Consider the following 24,430-nt stretch of genomic DNA (forward strand, 5'->3'; position numbering starts at 1 on the left):
GCCATTGTAACTTATAAAGACCATTTTAGTAGCCATCAATGCTCTCTTGTAATCCATTATGCTTCACTGAAAACCTAGAGATAATATAAAATCTAATTATTAAAACACTAACGCTTTTAAAGAAAAGCCAAGAAAAAAGAGAGTTTAATTTTTGCATGGTTCCTGGAATTTTGATGAATCCTAGAAATACTAGAAGAAGTTATTATTATTTACAATAGTTCAAATTTCCTGGAATTGAAATAATCAAATAGTTATCTGGCACAGCCAGCCTGAAGGGTGTTCTGGGTGGTCAGATATTCTGATAAGTTGCAAACCATCATGAATGTTTTATGCTCATGACACTTGGGATGTAAAAAAGAAGAGATTTTGGAGTCTGGAAAACCTGGAGTAAGAAAAACTCCTACTAGCTGGGTAAACGTGAGCAAATTATTTGACCTGTTTATAAAATAATACGGATAACAATATCTTCCTTGCAGGGTTGTTTTGAAAATTAGAAATAATACATATCTGCTATCTAATACAATACATAAATAATCATGATTGTATCATTACTACCTGATGGCTAAGAGAATATCTGCTAATAGATATTTCTTTATTTATATGCATTTTTATTTTTTATATTTTTATATGCATATATTATATGCATTTATTTATATGCATTTCTTTATTTATATGCATTTTGAACATAATGCCGAAATATTCTTATTTGGTCGATTTTGCAATGAAGATTTTTCTAATCATAGATACTACCAAATTTCACAAAGCCCTAGAAAGATGATTATCTTATACAAACAATTTACTGTGACTTGAAGAATCTTTACCTAACAAACCATCCCTAAGAATAACAATTCACTGCAAATATTAGATAGATATAAACACTCTGGCTAAGATAATTTGAATAGCAATAGAGTACAGTGTAAACATCAAATCCAATTAAAATATCTGTTTTCCCCCACCCAGGATGTCTCAGTGTCTAGTTATATATTTTCGAGTTAATGACTGATTCTTTTCTTCAAATATAAAATAAAGGGATTTTTTTTAAGGCTACATAAACTTTGATAATCAAATCCTTAATCTAGAAATATACATTCAAATAAGTGAGGAATTGGCCTTTCTTACTCCATTTTAACTTTCCACTTTGTTGGATAAATCTAAGTATCAAAAAGAATATATTTAAGTTCTACAAAAACTGTTGCCTTTTTTTTTAAGGAAATACCTAAATAAATAGAACCTTCATGTTGATTTTAAAGATAAATTGTTTATTTACAGTGAATTTATTTGGAGAACATTTGGTCCATGATATTCTTTTTCAAACTGAAGTCACTTTGAAATATTAAAAACAACTTAAAGTGACTATGTCTTCAGCCATTGTGTAGAATAGCATTTCAATGGGTGGATCCAACATTATCTAACTCAGCCAGGATATGAAAAATGTACTTAAAGCAAATGAAAAACCCTAAGTTTTAACTGTAAGAGGTAGTAAGAAATAATAATGTAACCAGAATACATGCTCTGGAGAGAGATGAATTGTTGGTCCAAATCCTAGCTACATAAAATTATTAGGTTTGTAATCTCAGGCCAATTGTTTCCATAAGTCCCAGTTTTTTATCTGTTAAAACATGGATAACAACTGTACCCACCTTCTAGGTTTGCTGCAAGGATTAAATAAGATAATGTACGCCACAAAGCACTTAGCACAACATCGACAAATAACAAGTGTTTAATAAATGGCAAGTGACAATGACAATGAGGACGATGATGATGATGATCCCATAGTAGCTGAATACTGGTTTAGTATCAATTCCAGGTAGATCTTAACCGAAAAAACGACTAGGTAGAAATACCCCAAAATAAATACATTATTTTAAGACTGCTCTAAGCTACCAGAAAAATAAAAACATTTTAACATATCTCCAAGAGATTCATTTCAGAAAATGTGTTTATAAAGCAAAATTAGAATATTAAACCAAACTTTTCCACTAACTCCTCTGTCCTCAGGTCTTACTTTCCCCATTTGACCAGGTTCCTCCAAATCCTGTTATTTTATGGGGAACTACTGACTCCCAGCCACACGATGAGAAGTAGCTTTATCTCATCAGGAAATACATGATACTTCTTAGCTGACACAGAACATGTCTCATTTTTAATATTGGTCTCTGGTACTTTATCTCAATATCCAAAGCCAGTTGGTATCTGTAATCCTGTGTTTCCCTGATTGGTTCTTGTTTGATTGCTATGCCTTCATTTCTGGGTCCTAAATCTTACTTGACTTTTATATTTCATAGTTAGGATTCTGACTTTGCATACTCTAGTCTTTGTCTTTTTGAGTTGTTATGACTTTTAATCCTGTTGCTGTGACTAATAGGTGCATATAGGACAACCCACGGCTTAAGAATATTTTTTTTTAACACAAAAAAATGTACATTGCACATATCTTTGGCTAAGACTTCTTAGATAATCGAGTTTGTGGAGCTAAAATTTTGGCTTTGCAAAATTTAAGGGAAGGTAAGATTCCACATATATAGTTTTATAGAATTCAACACATGCTATCTCTTGTTAAAGGATGTGTGTGTGTGTGTGTGTGTGTGTGTGTGTGTGTGTGTTTAAGTGTGTTCATGTTTAATTGTCAAACCCTCTACTAGAATATAAGCTCCTAAAGGCCAGGACAGTATCTTCCTTATTTTTGTAACTCTCTTAGCACCTAAGGGTCAAAGATTTAATTTGATTTCACTCAAACTCTGAAGCTTAGTTTTTGTACCAGTAAGATAAAGATAAATCACATTGTAAGGATTCTTGCGAGGAGTAAGAGACATGATATATTGAAAATAGCCAGTAGAGTGCTTAGCTCACAGCAACTGCTCATTTCCAGTGCCTAAAGCAGAAAGTCATTAAATAAAAAGACACTGAGTGGAAAAGTTTATATAAAGAAAGACTACAAATAAGCTAACAGCTCTAGTTTGATGATGATTATAGTGCCTTCTCAAGGCTTGTATTAAGCGCATTTCTCTGTCTTCTTCTAAGTAACTAAGTATGTTTACCTTTAGGGTACAGCTCGTGTTTCCATTACAATTTTACACATGATACACAGAATAAGAAATATAGAAAGTGAGAAATAATAGAAAAAATCTTTTTATAAATAGAACTTCAAAAGAAGATATTTTGAATATACTTAGAATATAACGTCTTCATATACACAACTGCAAAAAAACCCCAAAATCGAAGTAATGAATGACCTAATATTAGTTTACTTTTAAAACAATTCATTTTTTAAAAATTTCTTAAATGTATTTTTTCTTTTCCTAAATTATGGTAAACAAAAGTTTCTAGTTTAACATTGAGATAGCAGCCGCTAATTTATTATGGTACTAAGGTAGTTATGAATGCAAATAAGCTCATTTACTTAAAAATGGTTGATGTTGTCTTGGCACCATACAATAAAAAACGTTTTCAACAATTAGCATGCATTAGTTTACAGCTGACAGATCAACAATGGATGATATCCTCACCATTCTCTTTAATGGAACAAAAACAAAGAAGATTTATTGCATAGGATTATATGATCTCAGCTGAAAATTGGGCCCTGATTGGAGATCATTAAAATCTTGGAAGAGAGTAAGGAAGCCTTTCCCGACAGCATTTTGATGTTTTGTACATTACTATTAAGTAGATCATGAACTAGAAAAATTTACAGGAAATTATTATTCTTCAGGATGTTCCAGACTCTAAAGAGTTCTTAAGTGGCCTAGAAAAGTTAATGTTGTCTCTGTTCATCTCACAACAGTGGAAAGTAACAGCATATCATCAAAGCTCTATTAAAAGGAGAGTTATTATTAAAATTTTAGAATAATATTCCTGAGAAAAAAGTAAATTCAAAGTTCTAAAATAAGATTTTCATTTCTCTAATATACTCATTTGAAGCTCAAGGATTAGGCAATTTCCTAGCTCGATTTCTCTACCAGCATTTTAGCAACTCAGGTTGAATTTTGTACATGAACTTCTCAGACAAGACATGGGAGTGGGATTATGAGTTACCTTGAACATTGCTTATCTTTGGCATTAAATTTCACCAGAAAACTGCAATTTGTTGTCTGGGAATCTAGGCCAAGACTTGGCTATTGCAAAGTACCAGGCAGGGGAAAAGTCCAAGTTTGAAGAAAAATAAGTTTTATGTCACTGAGAAATATTGGCAGGAATCTTCATGTCACATTCAGAGAGAAAACGCAATGAATAGATCATAAGATTGGAAAAAAAAAATAGGGCAAACATAATGATGGTAAAGGAGAAGCTGAAGTTCCGGACAGGGCTCTGGAGACCAGTCTGGGGGTATGGAGGAGATAAGAGCAGAGTGGGGGGGCTCTTGTAACTGTGGTCAATGAAGATTGCTCTCATTTTTGCTAACCTATTTTTACAGTATTTCATATCATAATTCGAAGAGTCCTGTTGTCTTTTGATAGTACCACAATTGCAGACTCTCCCTCTGAGGAGCTATTTCCCGATGATTTCCCCTCTGTCCTAGCCAAGGCTCTTACTAGGGCTTGATAGGAATGTTGCACTGTGTGACAATCTGTTAGAGATCATTTTGTTTAGAGATCATTTTGTTTAGGATTCCTAAAGAGGTTATTGTGTGATAAGGTCTCTACCTGAGAGGGAGAAGAGAGTGAGAAAAGCTACAGAAAACTGAGGGCTAATTTAAGATTTAGCCTTAAGAACAATATTCTGCAAATGAAATCCCTGCTAGAGAACTCTTCCTTAATTCCCTCAAGAAGAGTTAGTCACTGCCCAGAGTCTTCCCATACTACTTTATTCATGCCTTTCTTACAATTTTACCATGTATCTCTTTCTCACATCTATCTATCTATCTATCTATCTATCTATCTATCTATCTATCTATCAATCATCTATCTATCCTGCCTAGATTATAAACTCCCTCAGAATAATGTCTGTCTTATTTATTTTAGTATGTATTCCCATTATCTAGATCCTTGCCTGGCAGGTAGCAGGAACTCAGTAAATGTTTAATGAATTGAAACGCAGGGAATAGTTATTTTACCTGGACTTTATACTGTAGTAGTATCTCTAGGATGAAACACTAAGTCAGAGTATAAAATACTGTGAAGATGGCCGAATAGTTTAGTCATATAATTCTTTTATTCCCCGTGGTGGGTATAGGCAGTAGTGTGATGATATGTTTAACAAATAGTGCCCAAGGGGAAAAAGTTCTGATTTACAGAGTTTGCTAATTTCTGAGGAATAAATACTCCCCTCATGGCTGATTTCAAGTTACCAGAGGGTCACCAAATACAGACTTAGTATACTACCAAGCACGGGGTTTAGAATATGTGCACTGGTTGTAGGATTCACTGAGATTCATCAGGAGACAATGAGTAAGGGACAACAAGATGCCAGAACTGTAAGTTATTTATCCAGGGAAACCTTGTGAAAGATGGAATAAAAGAACAGGGTAAGGGGGAAAAAAAACCGTTAAGAGTAGAAACGGTAGCCATTACCCTATTGGCCAAGACTTACTAAAAAGCCAACTATCTTTTGGTTTGAGGGAAACTTGTAAGATTAATAATTTTTCCTGGAGAATTTGTAGGGGAGAAATCATTGCTAGTAATCAATTCTGACTCTCACAAAGGCTTGGCTCCGTGGAAACTCCAGGTCTGTTAGCAATCAGCGGCTCTCATCATCTGTTACTTGTTTCCAACAAGGTCTCACAATGTTTAGAAATGGAAATGCCAGTTCTATGACGAAATTCCAGATCTTCAGATCTCAGGTAGCGACAGAACTCATGCTTTTGCTCTTAGCAAATGTACTTAACCACTTTTCTCCTCAGAATCCAGAACTCTTCACCCATTCTAGTCTACTGTTTACTGAAACTGCTCTCAAAAACAAACAGAAAACACCAAGAATATCCTAATTTACAAGCCAGTAGTGTCTTCAGTTCTTTCTTGATGTTGTTGTTACATCTAATAGTGAAGCCCTCTTTCCTTCTGAAATGTTTCCGTGAATGGCTTCTCAGATAATGTCACTCATGGTTTCTCCTCTGGCTCTCTCACTGTTCCTTCTTAGTCACTTTTGCCAGTTTCACTTTCTCTGACCTGATTTTAAATTATATAGTCCCCAAATTTCAATCAATAGTCCACTTTTCTTTTCACTATGCATATCCCCCCTGGGATGATCTGATCCTTTATCTGTGCATTTCCACTGCTATGTAATGACAAATAAATCCTTATCATCTGCTCTCACCAACCCCCAACTTCAGACTTGGATTTCCAGGTGCTCTCAGGGCATCTACCACATGTTGTTTTTCAGGTATGTCACATTCAACGTGGCCAAAACCAAATTTATTCTCTGACACCCCAAACCAGCTATTCTTGTGTCTCCTATATTCCCTGAATTATTTAATAGGCTCAATATTGAACTAAAACATAGAAAATTTGTGTTACATTGACTTCTCCTTCTTCAATATTCTCCACCCTAATTAGTCAAGAAATATCACTTACTCATTTAATGGTAACAAATTATCTGGGTATTTGGCTACGAGGGGCGTAGGAATAGGTCTTTGGTCTTTCAGGTTGGTAATTCAAGCCTATGACTCCTACTCCTTGGTCACAGTTGCGGCTGAACGCCTACCCATATTGTTTCTCCTTTTTTGTTCTTTACTCAAAGACTCAAAGAATCTGGATTTATTTTAGGAGTCTAACAATAACAACAAGAACGAAACAAAATGACTTCATTTTTCCATTTTTCCTGTAGCCAGGGTGATCAACTGACCTGAGTGTGATCTCTGTGACGTAAGCAGGAACCTGGGAGGTGGGGGGTGGCGAGAGCAATTACAGTGCGCTGACTCAGCTGGGATGGTCATTTGCCTTTCCTCTTTGTTTTTCTTTCTAACTGGCATTTAAACATGGGCCTAGGGGTACAGTCATCATTCTGGGACAATGAGCATGAATGTCCTACTCTAAGAACAGGGAGCAGGAAGAGAAGCTCTAAGAAGAGGAAGCTTGGCTCCTTAAACAGCAGGAGCAGCCCTGGGCTGCTGTTTGGATTTCTTATTTGTGAAAAAAAAATTTTTTTTTATTCAGATAATTTTGGCAGGTTTTCTTTTTTCTTTTAATACCATGAACATGTGAATACAAACCTGAATGATATACCACTTATCCTATTCTGGGTCAGAAAAAAATTTTTCTGACCTCATGGTATAAAGGCACATTCTTTAACTAAAATACTGATAACATCTATAATGCGGTCATCTAATTTTGATGGTAAAGGGCCATGGATCATAAAGACCCTGGGCTATAGAGTTAAAATACACGGATGTGTACTGCTCTCCCTCTTACTGGGAGCACTGCAACCTTCGGCAAGTCTCTTAACTTCTCTGAGCCCGAGGTGAGCTTTAAATGAGGTCGCAGGTCTTGACACATAGTAAGTATTTATGATAATAATTAGGCATAGTCTGTGATGAAATGAAAGAAGCTCCAGACTGTGATACTCAGGTCTCATCAGCATTCAGCTGCCATCTCAAACATTTTCTCTTGGCTAAAAAACACTTGGAAAGAGCTATGAAAACTTTATAAGTAAGCTCCTAATTCCATATCTCACTAAAATAATAAGGCATTGTTCTTTGACACCTATTTACTTCGGAGTAGGATGACACCAAACCTGACTTGGAAATTCATGGTTTTTATTCTTGAAACTATTAACCTGGGTTTTACTTTTGTAACTATGCTTACACTTGGCATTAAAGAAAGATAAACCAATTCATGACGGTAACATTAATAACTATTAAAATGTGGATACTTTTCATGGTTTACAAACAAATTTCCAAATATTTTATATATTGTTTTCTTTTCTTAATGCCTAAGACAGCTATTACTTTCTAAATTTATAGATAATATGTGTTAACACTTAGCTATCTCTTGATTTAGATGTAGTCACATAAGGTGATTTTTTTTTTCTTTTCCGACAGCCTTAACGAGTCTTACGTTTATTTTTATGGCTTTATTATTCAGTAATATCTCAAACAAATGCCATTTGAAATTTCTGCCTCAATGAAGAAGTGTTCTTTCTCAAAGTCTGTTCTTCCCAGACCATTAAATATATTAATGACAATATCTCATTGTGATACACACATTTCATTTAGAGCCAAGCTGACAGAGGGGAGAACAGAATTCCTGCTGCCAGTGCAAAGCAACAAACCGAGACTTCTCCAAAAGACAGAAGAGTCAGTGTTAAAGCACGGGTACCATTACTGTGACCAAATACTTTTCCAAACCCTCAGAGAGGAAACCTGAAAGATCTAGCTAGAACTCAGTAATATCACAAAGAAGCTCTCTTTGGCCACAAGAATCCCTTAAACTTGGCCCTTTGTAAACATCTTTAAATATTCCATGGTTTATTACATGACTTTTGTATTTTTGAGGGGATATTTATAACTTGTATTAGGACATGGTGAAGGGACAATACAGATACTGAGAGGCAAGCTAGCATTCCAAAAGCTGCAGCAGAAATAAAACATGAGAACATAGCATCAGGACTAAGGTCCTAGGAATGTGAAGCAGCAGAAACACAACAGCATTTAATGGACTCGGGATATGGAGAGGGCTCCTTTTCAAATATTAGTACCTTAGGAAATACTAGAGTAACTCAAGGTTCTTGGATTTAAGAGAAGTGGGGCTAAATCACAGTCCAAATAACCACGAAGTATTGTAAAACTTGAAAGGGTCTGAGAATTGCCACGATCCATTAAATTCAGGAATAGGGCAGAGGTAACTACATTCTGCCGAAAATCTGGAAGTGGCCCACTGCTCTCATTCCTCATGTGAGAAGACAGAGCAGCATCAGTTGGGTTTGCATTAAGACCATTTTGGATGGAGGCAACCGTCGAAACATGACAAGGCATTACGTTTACTTCTTGTTTAGACTATAGCAGTAGCCTCTGAATAGAATGTCTTGTCTTTAATCTCCCTTTCAAAGTTTACTACTAGAATTAATGTGTGTGCATAGTGGCGACTTCTTCAAATACCTTCAAAGTCCATGGTTATAATGAAGAACATTCTAGATTTTAACCAAGTGATTCAAAGCCCTCTGTTATCTGGCCCAAGCCAACTTTTCCATTCCTATATCCTAATATGTAACCTGATCTGTTGTGTATTTCCATTCTAAAGAACTACCCGCTGTTCTTTAAATATACGGCTTTTGCTCTCATGCTTCTGCAACTCTGCTTAAGCTCTTCCTCTGTGTGATATGTCCTTCCCTTCATGTATTATTCTACAACATAGTCCCAGATTTCTCCAAGCCAAATGAATATTTCTCTTCTTAGGTTTCCTTTGCATGGTTCAGTTTTATTACATCAGTTAACACAGTCTATTTTGTAAGAGTAGCACTGATGTACCTGTTGTCTCCCTGATTAAGTTATGAACGCCTAGACTGGAAGGAATTTTGCCTGCCTGCCTGCCTCCCTTCTTCCATCCCTCCTTCCTTCTTCTGCTTTCAAACTCTTTTTCCTTACTCCCTCCTTTTCTCCCTTCCTTCCTCCATTCAACTTAGTCCTTCATTTTATAGCTCTTCATTTGATTGTTTCCCTGGAAATTTTTTGGTCTTTTAATGTTGCAACCAGAAACCAGAATTACAGCTGATCAATTTCAGAGAGAGACACACCAGGCATGCAGTTCTGAGTTGCAGAAAAGAAAAAGCTACTAACTGTCCCCTGAGATTATGTTCAGACACAGAGAAGAGGACTCATTTATAGCCACCCTTTGTTTAAGAAAAAAGTCCAAGATGTGATATGGTGAGTGCCGTGAAGTATGTAAGCCTGACGATTCACAGACCTGTACCCCTGGAGCAAATAATACTTTATATGTTAATAAAAATAATTAATAAAAAAAAAGAAAAGTCCAGGAAAGTTATTTGATGCTGAAACATACTTATTGTTATTCACTTGTCACTGAGTCATTAAAAAGAAACCACAGTATTTTAAAGCTGAAAGTGATCTCAGAGAGAATGTAATCTAGCTTAATTTTATAGATGAGAAACTTAAGAAACAGAGAAGTGAATTGACTAAGCTTGTATGATTCGTTAGTATTGAAGTCTTTCAATTTCTTTTCATTAAAAAAAGTGTTTCATTAAAAAATAATTTCATGTTTAATGGGAGATTAGACAAGCATATGTAAAATCCAAGTCATTTCTTTTTAAAAATTAATATTTTTAAGTATATACTTCAGAATAAAAATTTTCTTCCTTTTCTGAATTTTAAAACTCTACCTAAAACAACCTACATAATCAGAGTACAAAAACTATAACTGGATGGATCTTAAACAAATAAAGCTTGAAAGTAATTTAAAAAACAGTATCTTGCAAACTAACTTGAATAAAAAGATAAAGATGTTTTATGTCCCATTGAAATAACTCTTTTACATTCCATTTAATATTCAGGTCAGCTTTTTTTGGGGGGAGGGATTGGGGATAGGCAGAAAATGGTAAGAAGTAACATATTCTTACATGATTCTACCTTGAACACGAGTAGCTTTGCTATGAATATGCCTGGTCATGAAAAGGGCCAATCATAAAATCACAGCCATTTTCTTTGTTAGGAAGTTATATTGAACTAGTGTATTGTGGTTCATCCATGACAATGAAGTTCAACTGTAAGGTTTTTCTTTTATCACCCCGTATCACATATATAATAAATAATAAAAATAACTAATATTACTGGGCATGTCCATGAGCCAAGTCAAGTTGTAGACCCTCTACAACAACATTTCTACCTCTTGAAGTTATCAAAATTTGCTTCTGACTCTCATGCAATAATCTACCCATACCCCATCCCGGGGTTCCTATCCTGTCCTTACCTTGGTACAAAATACTTGACATTCACCTCTAAAGCCCTTTCTAAACATATACCACCCCTGACACTCTAGCTTCTTCTCAGCATGGATGCCCATAATCTTGAAAAATATCCCATTTGATTGCTTATTATAGCCAAAGCAAAGTGCTTGCCACTAGAGAGACTACCAAGATGAAAAAAAATATAGTCCCCACTCTCAAGAATGTAAAAAAATAAGCAAATAACTATCATATAAGGCAGAGTATACGCATTTTAGGAGGTAATAAATGCCATGATTGGTTTAGAAGGTATATATGTTTTCACATCTGCTTTTTCAATTATTCTTATACTCGTAATTTTTTTTGAAAATACTTAATCCTTCTAGATTCAGGGACTTTGAGTTGGAAATACTATTTCTGCCCTCCTTATCACGTTTTCTTCCTTCTTGATTTCCCATATTCTCCTTGAGTCTATAAAGCAAGATCTCTCTCCTCTTGGTGTCCCCTATCATTCATCTCTTGTATTCCTTATAAGGTATACTAGTTGTTAGCAAGCCAGCAACTCTGGAGGCCTGATGAAAGCAAAGGTGAATGAATAAGTTTATTTTTTTGGGGGGCGGGGGAAGGTAAAAGAGAAATGTTTTTCCTCTGTATGCTTAGGCAGTATACTAAAAGAAATTATGATCTTGGCAATAGCACCTGTCCATAGACTGACCGACCCACTTAGCAGCAAGCTGCTGAATACAAACTACTTAAAATTCTTTTGCCAGTTTTTAGCAACATTATAATTACGAAAAAGGGAGAAATTACAATTTCTTCTGTAATTTTATTGTGTTCTATAACATATAAATTGCTGTCTCAGTAATCTCAAATGATTTCTTCATAATTAAAAAAAAATTCTCTTCATATTTCTTGGCCTGACATGTGGTTAGATAGTATTAGGTAGCAATTCACAAATACATGTAAAGAAAACAGACCCATAGACTGAATGTCAGAATAAAATTATGATCAAGAAAACCATATTTAAATTTAAATGTGGTTTTATCACTAAGAAAAATAATTTAAAAAATGAACTTTTTGTCACAAAAACAAAATATCTCTGAGGATGTGATAATGTAGTTGATGAAATAGAAAAGGTAACAAAATTTTTTAAAAATAATAAAGCTTGAAACAAAATAGCTATATTTAGTTACTTCTCTTAAAACTTCTATTTGTATTATAATCAAATATGATTTTATAAGGCAGCAAAGTTATTTTAAAAGGTCACTGGTTATTTTGATTATTTGAACCATTTGATTATTTAAACCATTAAATAATTATTTAATGGTTCAACTGTATATCCCCTGAATTCATATACTGTAGTCCTAATTCCTAGGAACTCAGAATACGACTGTATTTGTGGGCCTTTAAAGAAATAAGGTAAAATGAGCTCATATGGCCAGGCCCTAATCCAATATATAGGGGGATGACCATGTAAACACATAGCAAGAAAGTAGCCATCTGCAGCCAAGGAAAGGGGTCTCAGAATAATTTCATCTTGGACCTCAAGCCTCCAGAACTTTGAGAAAGTTAATTTCTCTTTTTTTAAGTTACCTAGTCTGTGGCATTTGTTATGACAGTCCTAGCCAACTAATACAAGATGTTAAGGAAAAAAAGAACCTCAAGTTAGAAACTTTTGAATTCAAAGATTAACCACACATAAAAATGTCACATTTCTAAAATTCTATTAAAATTATTTACCATTAAGTTTTTAACTGTGGATCTTTTACATAAAACGAGGTATATTTGTATCTATGGGATAAGCAAGAAATGAATAGTTGTTGCTTCTTTCAGCTAAAATTTGGAGAAGAGAAATTCTATTTTGGCTCAGAGTTCTAGGGTGTGTGCATGTGTGTGTACATGTGTACGAACAGATAAATTTATGTGCAAAAATAATTTTTCTCTCTCTCTCTCTTTAAACTAAAACTGAAATACAACCAGCTTACTACGGAGTAGAAATTGTAAGAAAAATAATTTTGGGTAGATAAAGATTTGACTAAACTAGTAAAATAATACAACCTTAATCAATTTTTAGACTTTTAACATTATCATTAATTTTTTTTTAAAGATTTTATTTATTTATTTGACAGACGGAGATTACAAGTAGACAGAGTGGCAGGCAGAGAGAGGAAGGGAAGCAGGCTCCCTGCTGGGCAGAGCCCGATGCAGGGCTCGATCCCAGGACCCTGGGATCATGACCTGAGCCGAAAGTGGAGGCTTTAACCCACTGAGCCACCCAGGCGCCCCACCATTATCATTAATTTTTATATTTTTCCTCCTTTTCCACCCACATCTTTGTAGGATTAAGTTAAAGATATGCTTATCTCTACCTAGTAGATTATCAACAGCAACAAATACAGACCTGAACCCCCAAGGACTTTGCTAAGAACAAGTTATCTGTTAGAAATGATTCTTCTTTTTCTTCTTCCCCATCATTACCATCATCATATCACAGCTACCATGTATGTATTTCTTATTATATTCCAAACTCTGTTTAAGAGTTATACTGTATATAAATAGAATTAATCTTGAAAACAGTCCTATGAGGTAGGTACTATTATTAGCATATCTTCTGGAACAAGAAACCTAGGCATAAGGATGTTAATGAAGTTGCCCAAAGTCATACAAATAATGACAGGTAGGACTGGAGGCCAGCCAGTTTGGTTCTGGAGTTCAAACTTTTAATACACTCTGCAGCCTATATGTAATCATAATCACTTACAATAAATTGAAAAGTGACTAACAAAACTGGCTTTATCTCTCCATTACAGTAATCAAGACTTCACACGTTGTGTGCTATGACCGTGGCTGCTATTATGGTTCTAGGCAACGCACGCCATTAGCATGAAGGTGTACTTCCAATGGCCCCTTCTCCCTAGATGATGCATTGATCATCCCTTTACTTATTTTAAAGGTAAAGGAAGAAATTGTATAAATATAGATAGAAATTGTATAATTTATATTAATTATAATATAATTAATATAATAAATATAATATAATATAATAAATAATATAATTAATTATATAAATATATATAGAAATTGTATAAATATATATAGAAATTGTTTAGTTACTTTTAAATTCTAGTTTGGTGGAGGTTTAATATAATATAAATGAGAAATGTACCCTCACAGACATGAATAAGAAACTCTAGAAGAGGGAAAAATAGGACATGAAGTCTTTTACAATATGACTTTATCTGGTTCCTTTTTCATTTCAATCTCCAGCTTTCTTTTCATTAGGTTCATATAACCGTTTATCAATTGTGTAGGTGAGGCTGAAAATTTTTCTGTTCAAGCCTTGGTAAGATTACCATTAATATCTCTTGTACTTGTAGCGCCGTATTATATGGCTGCTCTTACTTACTAGCTTAATAATCTAGATTTTTAAATCTGGTTTTATTTCTCTCTGTAAATACACTTGGAAAAGGAACAACCAGAGAGTGATTGTAAAAAAGTACACAGCAGGTGACTACTAAGAGGTTTGGAGGCTAGTCTGGCTTGGGCAAGCTGCCAGACAGTCCAGAAGGGTGTGGCCTGGTTTGGGGCCAGGAAGCAAACTACAGCGTGGGTACTTGGACAAAATGTATTCTCAAGAGGTGGAGGAGAGGGAGAGAATATTAAGAAGGGACAGCAGCACCCAGGACTCAGCAACTTTTCTCAGTTTTCTCAGTTTTCAGCAAGTTTTCTCAGAAACTTGGTGGCTAAGCTTGGCAGTTAAGAATGCTTCTAGGTAGGGGCGCCTGGGTGGCTCAGTGGTTTAAGCCGCTGCCTTCGGCTCAGGTCATGATCTCAGGGTCCTGGGATCGAGTCCCGCATCGGGCTCTCTGCTCAGCAGGGAGCCTGCTTCCCTCTCTCTCTCTGCCTGCCTCTCTATCTACTTGTGATCTCTCTCTGTCAAATAAATAAATAAAATCTTTAAAAAAAAAAAAGAATGCTTCTAGGTATGTTGACTAATTGAATTTAAATTAAAAAAAAAAAAAAAGAAGGCTTCTAGGTAAAGTAACTTGTTCTTTTTTTCTTCCTAGGCTTGCATATTAGCCACTTTCAGTCAATTCCTTAAGTTTCTCTTAGGATTTTGCTACAGACCTTGAAGCAAGTCTAACCAGAAAGTTAGAGAAGGTTAGAGAAATCGTGTGTTTCAATGAAGAAATCTAAGTGCAGCCACTGGCATTCTTGTTGTGGCAACTTCATCAGTAAGTGGTAAGATTTCCTGACCTAGCTTGGGATGGAAACCACACGTAAGTAATCTTAATTCTGATTTTTACAAATGAAACCATTCTGTTCCATATTTGGCCAGACGAAGCCTTGCAGGAATTTTTTGACCATCTGAATCCTCCCTCTGTTCAAGAAACAATAAACTGCTTCTTCCAAGAAAGGACGCTTCATTATGTCTGATGGGACATTTTAACCTATTCCTGGAGGGCTTTGTAGGGTAGAGAGTTACTGAGATCACGCCTACAGAAATTCTCCTGCTCTATTTATCAGATGATTCCATCTGACTAACACTGGCACAATGGGGTCTGTTTCATGCGAATACTGGGTTCTCCTGGGAGCTTGAGAAGGGATTCTGCAGGCGCGTTTCCTCCAGTGGGCACAAAGCCGAGCTCAACTGTTCTGTTGCTGGACTGTGTTAGATGCTGCCAGCAAATCAACCTGTCTGCTCAGGCCAACAAAATTTGAGCATTTTATTTCAATCACGACTATAGAATTAAAACAGATCCTTCCTTTCTTCACTTCTGCTAAATGCATGTATTTTCATGCATTTTCTTAGTAATTTGTACAAGGCCACCTATCCATGGTTTACATTTTACTTTTTATAAATTTCATCTTTCAGTGTTCGATCCATGTACATCACCGCTATTAAGGAGCATTTCCTGTTAAATGCCCATGCACTTTCCAAGGGCCAGCCCCATTTAACAGCAGCCTTGATAACATAACTTCTTAATTTCAGTAATTTAGTTTGTAATTTCCCATCACCCATCATGTTCCAGTCTCTCATTTTTAATCTCCATATGCCTTGAAGATTCATAAATTCTTTCCCCTTAAGTCTTATTTTTCCTTTTATATCTCTGATGCTTGAATTCTCTGAGAACCTAGGGACCATTCCATGATATTTGAGTTACCCTGAAATCCTTCTCATTAGCTCCATTATCGCTTTACTATTTCTTTTTGACCTTGTCATTTTGGTTTCTGGTGTCTATGACTACATCAGCTCTCATTATTCTAAAAATAAAAACCAATGTATGGGCACCACGTATTCAGCATTTAATCCCTAACGGCTAAGCCATTGGTATATATCATCTCGTTTCACCCTATCACCACCCTAGGGAGCAGGTCTCAAAGCCCAGTGTAATATATAAAGAAACTGAGAATAAAGGGTCAACCTACTCAAAGTCACCCAGGGATGGTTTGCCTGACTCCCAGCTGTGTATCCATCTACTACATTACCCGACATTGATGTACTGGTCACACTGTGAGACCACTGGGGTCTTCAAGTGCTCCTGTTCACAAACAGCAAACTTACAAACAGCCGATAGGCAGCTACTCCGAAGCTGCCCCAGCCTGTCTCCCTCTCTTGGTGCCCCTTTGGCCTATGTCTTGGAAATCAGTTTAAAACACTACAGGCTGGCCTTGACAGTGTATCCTCAGTGTGGAGAAGAGAGTAAGCTCTAATAAAGGGAACAGCTTAGTTAACAGTGGCGACCTAGTTGTCAAAAAAACTTGAAGTGAAATTGTTTTCATTGATATTGTTTGCAAGTCCATCAGTGTGAGTTTTAGTTGTATTTACAGATTTAAAAAACTGCAATTATTTCTGTGTAGTTATGTTATTCATATTATGATGTAAATTACTTGAGTTGAGTTGTTTTCCTCTTTGAAATCGGTGAATGGTCCCTATAGGACAAAAAGCCTGCGAACAAGGGGACAAGAAGTGGGATCAAGTGTGCACAATGAATGGAGAAAGACCCTTTTCCTCTTTTTTACTACACTGTCCTCTGCTCCCTGAACACTAAGTCAGTCTATGGGATTAAGGGTTAAATGCATTAATATAGTCTTTTGGTTCACATTTGAAAAGTTCTAGGCACTTATGGGCTTTATTACTTAATTCTAGGGAGATAAATAAGAAAACAAAATTATAATATGATATTTATATATAACACTGTTATAATAAGAGTAAGAGATATTTTTGTGGGAACACAAAATTACTTAATTACTTAATTTAAAAAACAGCATTATTTCTACAGAGATAAAAGCTTTGATTTCCAAATAAATGCTGTCCCAATGAACTGTATAGCATTCTCTATGGAAATGTTAGGGAGTACCCTTTTAAAAAAATATCTTCCAGGATCATTATAAAATAACAAACATGGCTAAGTAAAAAAAAATAAACATTATTTATTTAAATAAACATTATCAACTTCTCCATATTAATTTTCAGGTATAGTTACACATCGACATTCAATTATTGCTAATTCTTTTAATTAGCAAAGCAGGGTAGTTGGTCTATGCCGAAATATATTTTGCACTGTTAAATTTAATAGACAAATCACTTTTCTTCTGAACCAATGAAGAGCAGAAAATATTGATTTTATAGGAAAAATCAATGTTGCTCCTTAAATTTCTGTTGAGAATAGAATAGATGAGTTAAGCTGGGATAAAGAGAGGCACGGGGGTGCACCAGCTACATAGTTAAATTCTGCTTTGAGGGAAAACCCCTTAAGAAATCATCCACTGGTTAAACAGGAATCATGTCTGCACATGTTTTTTATGGCTCCTCTTTGATACAAATTTTTTGTCTTCAAATTTCCTAGTATACTTAAAATATTCTTAGATAGTAACTTGGTAGTTACTGTTTCTACAGATGCTTTCAAAGTCAGTTACTAAGGAGAGTTTTAAAAGCTTAATAAGAATTGTTTACAATTATCAGTATGGAAAGCTTGAAAAATTCAGGGATATAATGCCATTTAAAATGTGGCATGTGTAATTAAAAAAAAACACTTCACTAACACTAAATTAGATTCCACCAAAGCTTCTTAATAGCCTTCCTGAAATTTCAGGAAGATAGCTTGGAAGTACAGTATAGGCTCCATCTGTTTGAGGTTTGGGATTTGGTCTTAGTTCTCTTAAATTTGAGAATCAGATCATCTATGAATGATAATTTCCAGGACTCAGTGGCCATGTGAACTTGGGCAGATTACTTAACCTTTCTATATCTTAGTTCTCTCATCTGTAAATGATTTTGGTCAAGAATTAGACCTAATGTATTAAAGCACATGACTCAAGAACAAGCCTTAAATTAATACTTGTTATTAAAATAGAAAAGAATGAGAATATAAGCTATATTTATATTGAATTATTTATGAATAATTAAAAGGACAGATGTTGTCAAAAATTTTAATCTAAGAAACTATTAGTATGAAAATGAATAATAACTAAATCGATATATACTCTTGACTGAAAAAGTATCTTCTGTAATTTTCTTTTTGCTCCATGACAGAGAAGATCAAGTTAGGGATGATGGGGACATAGATGACCCAGCAAAGACAGTTCCACATCAGTAAATAATTTGTGGGGTAATGAAATAGAGTTATGTTTTGGACCCTTTAAAGAAGTTGTACCTTAATGCCTTAATACATTTTTAGTTAAGCTGAATGCATAACTTCAGTAACAGAAAACATAATGGTAAGTGTTTGATACTCAAGTGATAGGATGTTATAAACTATGAGCACCTTGTAAAGGTGTCAGATCATCTAATCCCAAAGTCTCCATTTTCTTTAATGATGTCATCCATCATGGCTTCCAGCTAAAACCCTAACAGAGGAAGTCAATTTTGCAAGCAGCTCACCTTAGAGCAGTAGTTCCCAAACTTTGGTGTACATCAGAATCCCCTAGTAGGTTTGCTAAAATACAGGGGCTCTACCCCCAGAATTCTGATTAAGTACATGGGCCAGAGAATTGCACTTCTAGAATTCCTCAGGTGATGATGTCACTGGTCTGGGACTATACCTAGAAAACCACTTCCTTACAGAATACCAATGAAATTATATTGCTTAGTATAATTAGTCCTTTGCAAATTTAAATCTTCTCCAGCCCCAAATAATTGGTGTCGAAGTTATAAAACTTTGAAGATTCAAGAATTAATTTATTTATGAATGTGAATGGAATCAAAACTTGTTTAAAAAAAAAAAAAAAACAATCTGGAGCCATGCCTCTTGTATTCCATTGGTCCCTTCTCCTAGAGCAAATTTCTGTCAGGTATCGATAACCAGAATCATTGGTATTGCATCTAAGGAACTTGTTTTTATTGTATAAACAATGGGAATTATACAACCGACCCAGTTTCCCCTTCCGCCTTTGCTGCTTTTTAGGAAGCTCACAGTCAAAACACGCTTCACAAGCCACAGGCGTACAGGGTCTCACATTATGCATTTTGTTCACACCCTTTACTTCTACTGTTATGTTGTTTTGCCTTGACTTCATTTTCCCTTGATACTCATCTCTTCATTGACTACTATTGAGAGTATTATATGCACTTTAAAAAATCATCTACATTCTTTCCTAAAATACAGTGGGAGATTAAAAAAAAATTGATGCTGTTAGCTGAAGACATGTTTCTAGAAGTTTTAAGATCCTATTTTATTAGGACGACATGCTTTGGCCTTTGGATTATACATAGTGAAGGCATGAGAGATTAGAGTATAAGTGATGTCACAGAAGGTCAGGTGTATCTATTTAGCCCTAAGAAGAAATACCAACAAAGTAGCTGGGAAAAGACATAGATATCATCTCAAACATTAAGCTCAAAAGATTGGTAGGTATCTGAAATACTGTATCATTATAAAACTATTTTCTATGAAATTCACTGAGCTTATTTGAAGTTATTCATATTTTTATTTTAGCAAATAAATATATTTTAGGGCCTGCTAAGTAAAGGCAGGGCTTTATTTGTCTTGAATTTACCTTTCTCTGGCTTTAGGCCTGGGTCATTTCCAGGACATCAGAACTCTGTGACGAACAATCCTACATTGACCATGTCAGTATTTGTGTAATTTGGGGAAGAGATTGGTGATTTGGAAGATGACGTTGATGTGAGAATCTGTATCGCCTTTAGGTGGTACAGTGGGGAAACTAAAACGTATGATACTGACCACATATGCTTACTTAATGTATTCAGTTATGCTTTACTTAGTAAGTTTGACTTCACCAAATAATGGAGTATAATGGACAGGAACTAAAGGTTAAGTGGGTAAAGTTAAAGTAGAACTAAGTGTAAAAACCTGACACTGCTTTTCTCTAATACACAGATATCTACAGACCACAAATATTACACGATTGCAATGATCACATTACTAAGTCACAGAACACATAGTAACTAAATGTTATGAGTAAATTTTGCTATTTTCATTCTCTTATTAAATCTTAAATAAGTACATCAGAGCAAAGTCTTTTCATGATTTTGCCCGTGAATAATATCATGAACCTAAAAATATTTTAAAAATATAAAAGCAACAAAGGGCAGGAATCTTCCCCGGTCGACCTCAAACCTCAACTTGTTCCCAAAAAGTAGCTCCAAAAGATGCTCATTAAAAAAAAACCTTTTCAACTTATGTCTCATATGAATATATATTTTGTTCTAATAACTCATTATTAAACCAGAATCAACTGAAATACTATAAAATTGAAAAAAAAGTCTATGTACAGAAAAACCACAGCCATTCTTCCTAAACATTTTTGAGGGTGTTAGACCCTTGTAGGTTCTACAAAATAAAAAATTCTAAAAGATTTGTTCTTCAGATCATTTATGAGTTTCATATCTTTAATTTCCTATATTATATAATGACTTTTTTAGTAAGACAACTTAAAGTTGGAATATAAAACACATAAATTTTAGCATTTGGTATCATGGGGCCATTGCATTATATGTTTGTGTCTAACTAATCTGCGTTCAGAAGTTGAAGAGAATCTAACGGTTTCATATGATTAATTGTTTATATTACAACTTTTAAAAAGAAAAATATCTTGCCTTTGAATGGTAATCTTGCTCCAGTCTGGGCTCTGATCCGGCTACCTGTTTGTATTTGTTAATTTTCATTTGGCGATTTCTCTCCTCTATATCCATAGCACCTATCGAGTAGAAAAAAACCCATAAAATTAATGTTCAGTTCTTATTTCTGAGCCCTACTTACAGGATGTATAATAGAATAATAGAAGAAATGCTAGACTGATATGGTATTTTCATTCAAGGTAGTACGTACAAATTAAAATGTCATATTGTTTCTTAGATTTATTTAAAGTATGCAATTTGGTGAATAAAAGCATGATTACTAAATATGTAAAAAAATTAATCTGAATAAAATGTAAATGAATTTTAACAGAACAACAAATCTTAACCAGATAGAAAACATTTTCTGGTACATGTATGCCCAGGAGAATATATTTGACAGCACATAAACTTGACAATAGTAGTACTATAAATAAAAACTTTGGCTTGTGATTCATCAGGATTTGATTTATTTACTGAAAAATAGCTGTAAGTCTAATTGGTTTCAACTACAATTTTACAATTGTGTTTAGAAACTATTCTCATAAAATTAGCCCAAGTGTTAGAGCAGGTTTTCCGAGCTTACATATGGATCTTTTGAACTTGAATTTTCTAGAAATAGCATCAAGAAAGAGGCACTGGGAATAATACTCCTGAGAATATACCATGCCAGTAAAGGCATAGAGTATAACTGAGATCATTTCAGGGGGAAAAAAATGCAAGGAGGTGAGAAAGTGAGATGGTAATCCCATTACAAAATGAGACTAATAATTCTCTGTAATAGGTCCTACTTCCAAAACATCAATTATAGATGTCAAGAGGGCCTTTAAAAACTTTACTTAGAATAAGAACTAAATTCAATTAGCAAATCTTGGCAAACATGAAAAGTGTTTTTAAGTTATATTTATAACTTTTATTAAAGAGATTTTACAGGAAAACTCCATTTCTCATAGGTATGCATAATGAGATTATGTTCACAAAATCCCAATTGTATACTACAAATCTACAAACTGGGAAAAATAATCATAGCTTATTGGGCTCCGTGGGTATCTACAACAATAAGTCATCATGTAAATTCATAACCACTGAGTGTGGGAAGGGAGGAATGTAAACATATACATATATAGCTCTTGCTTAACTGAAAACTGAAGTAAAGATCTCTAGACAAAAGTATGGCTATTCAAAAATTAGTATTTTAATACTTATCCCCCCAAAAATCTCATTGTATATCAGGTAATTCTTGTTGGTAACAAATTTTAAGTAAAAACTGATTAATTTAAAATAAGATTAAAAAAAAGAAAAAAATTCAAAAAGGGGTAAGAAAATCCTAAATAAAAAAATGTATAGTCTATATTACATGACCTCTAAGTATAACAGTAAATTTAAGTCAACTATTCAATAAAGTGAAGCAATTTGATCCTTTTAGGAGTCTCGTTTTGATACTGATTTGATTAAATCTGTGCCAAATTATAAAACAGGGATATGTCATATTGACATAAATTGGATGATACATAAAATTAAGTGAGTGATATGAATGTAGAATGCAGTGAAGTATAAATGTCTGTCAGCCTATATAAAATACAATTTTGAAATTATTTGTACCTTAAGAGCGATTCTCAGGTAAATATGTTTATTTTCTCCAAGGGCAGGGAAACGAAAAAGCCATCCCCATGTCCAAAAAATTATGTGAACTTAAAGAATATTACCTAAATTGAGTGTTTGGGAAGTTCTCTGAAAAAATTTCATTTTGATATCATGGTAGCAAGATAGTATATTAATATGAATAGCACGAACAAAGAAGCTTGAACACATTTTATATATTCATATTTAAATATATATACATACACACAGATATATACACATACATACATATATACGCATTTTCTAATATTTAGACTATTTGCTGGACATAGCCTCCTATGAAGCTACATCAAATTCTTTTTAATTACCATTGTGATATATACTGGCAGGAGCTGACAGACTTGTTCTGTGAAGGGCCCATAGTAAGTGTCTTAGGCTTTGCAGACTGTATGTTTTCTATCACAACTCTGCCACTATAACACGAAAGCAGGTATAGACAATACATGTACAAATGAATGTCACTGTTCTATTAAAACCTTATTTACAAAACAGGCAGCAGGCCTGATGTGGTCTGTGGTCCATGGTTTGATAATCCCTGCATTAAAGCATAAATGTTTTTTTTTGTTTGTGTGAAAAAAAAAAAAAAGCACAACACATTGATTTAATATTGCTTCACAAAGAAGCCTTTCTCCTTAGTAACGGTTTAAAGATTTTATAGAATCGAGTTTATGGAACATCATTTATATTTAACAGATCATCGGGGGGCTAAAAAGAATTTGTATTTGTTGTATGTAAACAAAGATGCAAATAGAGAGAGTGATAAAATTATTGAAATATATTATCAACTAAATTCCAATCTCAAACATATCTCTCAACTCCAGACTCAATTACCATCTACAGACAGACCTTAGATTGGAAGATTCTTTGTTAAGAGCCTTAACTAATGAAATCTCAAGTGACCACCTTATTGAGTATACAGTCAACAAACTTGGGTAAATACACATTTAACTTACAACTTTAAATTCTCCTAGGAGGCTAGTCCTTAGGACAAACAGTAACCAGACATTCCTCTTTCCAAACTGTTTGGCTCTTATGAAGTCTTCCATTTCTCTTCTACATTTTTATCAACATATTCTCATAAAGAAAACACTTCACAATGATATCCTTAGAGAGAAAAGTATCCTACTGGTAAAGAGATTCATCATAGGAAATATAAAACTGTCACCTGTTGAAACTCCCCAAACACTTGATAACAATATGGATAAAGCGTAGCTTTAACAAATCTAATTAACTTTCATAAAATACACAGAGATATAATAATTGGAATCTAAGCATAGAACAAAATATATCAGACATTTTTCTGATTGAGGTTAAAGATAATATTACTATATGTACAGTAGAAATATATCTTTAAAATTTAAGTATATTTTGCCAAACCATTGAGGAAAGGTTAGTTACTTTTAGTAACTATCCTATTGAATCCTAGCTTACAAACATAACTTCCAAGAAAATATGAACAAAGTGGAAGAGGAACAAAACAAAAGAAGACTACAGACAATAATGATAACTGTGACAGAAGTAACATATTCCAAATGAACAAAGCTAAAAGGGCCAAATTCACATAATCTTTAAATGCATGTAGGTATGTACCAAATAAAGTGCAATAAAGAAAAAGGTAAACCAGTGTACAGTCTCTACTTGCCCACTTCAAGGTGATGATTACACAGGAGAAATCATGGTTATTTATATCTATTTTCTAGTTTCAGTAAGAAAGACTTTACAGATAACCTATTAATGTCTTTCACTGGTCAGAGGACTAGAAATTGTTAAAATGACTACATAAGATGTAATGAGAGAAATAAGAATAAATAAAAATGTATTTGAGATAAAAGAGAAACATAGTATTTTTTAGGTTATTTTCAAAGGCCAAGCCACTCAAAA

At 34.3% G+C, this 24,430-nt stretch overlaps 1 protein-coding gene across 33 annotated transcripts in view; it reads right to left on the reverse strand.

The window, feature by feature from the left end:
• Nucleotides 1-24,430, reverse strand: part of RIMS2 (regulating synaptic membrane exocytosis 2) — a 598,763-nt gene that overhangs the window by 130,349 nt on the left and 443,984 nt on the right. For 18 of the 33 annotated variants that reach the window (XM_046014271.1, XM_046014287.1, XM_046014419.1 and 15 more), the window contains one exon: nt 20,891-20,991. The exons of the other annotated variants lie outside the window; for them this stretch is intronic. In XM_046014271.1, coding sequence (XP_045870227.1) covers nt 20,891-20,991 — 101 coding nt within the window. The remainder of the gene's footprint in view (nt 1-20,890; nt 20,992-24,430) is intronic. 33 annotated transcript variants of the gene reach the window in all.

This window comes from Meles meles, chromosome 1 (assembly GCF_922984935.1).
Source record: "Meles meles chromosome 1, mMelMel3.1 paternal haplotype, whole genome shotgun sequence".
Lineage (NCBI taxonomy): Eukaryota > Metazoa > Chordata > Mammalia > Carnivora > Mustelidae > Meles > Meles meles.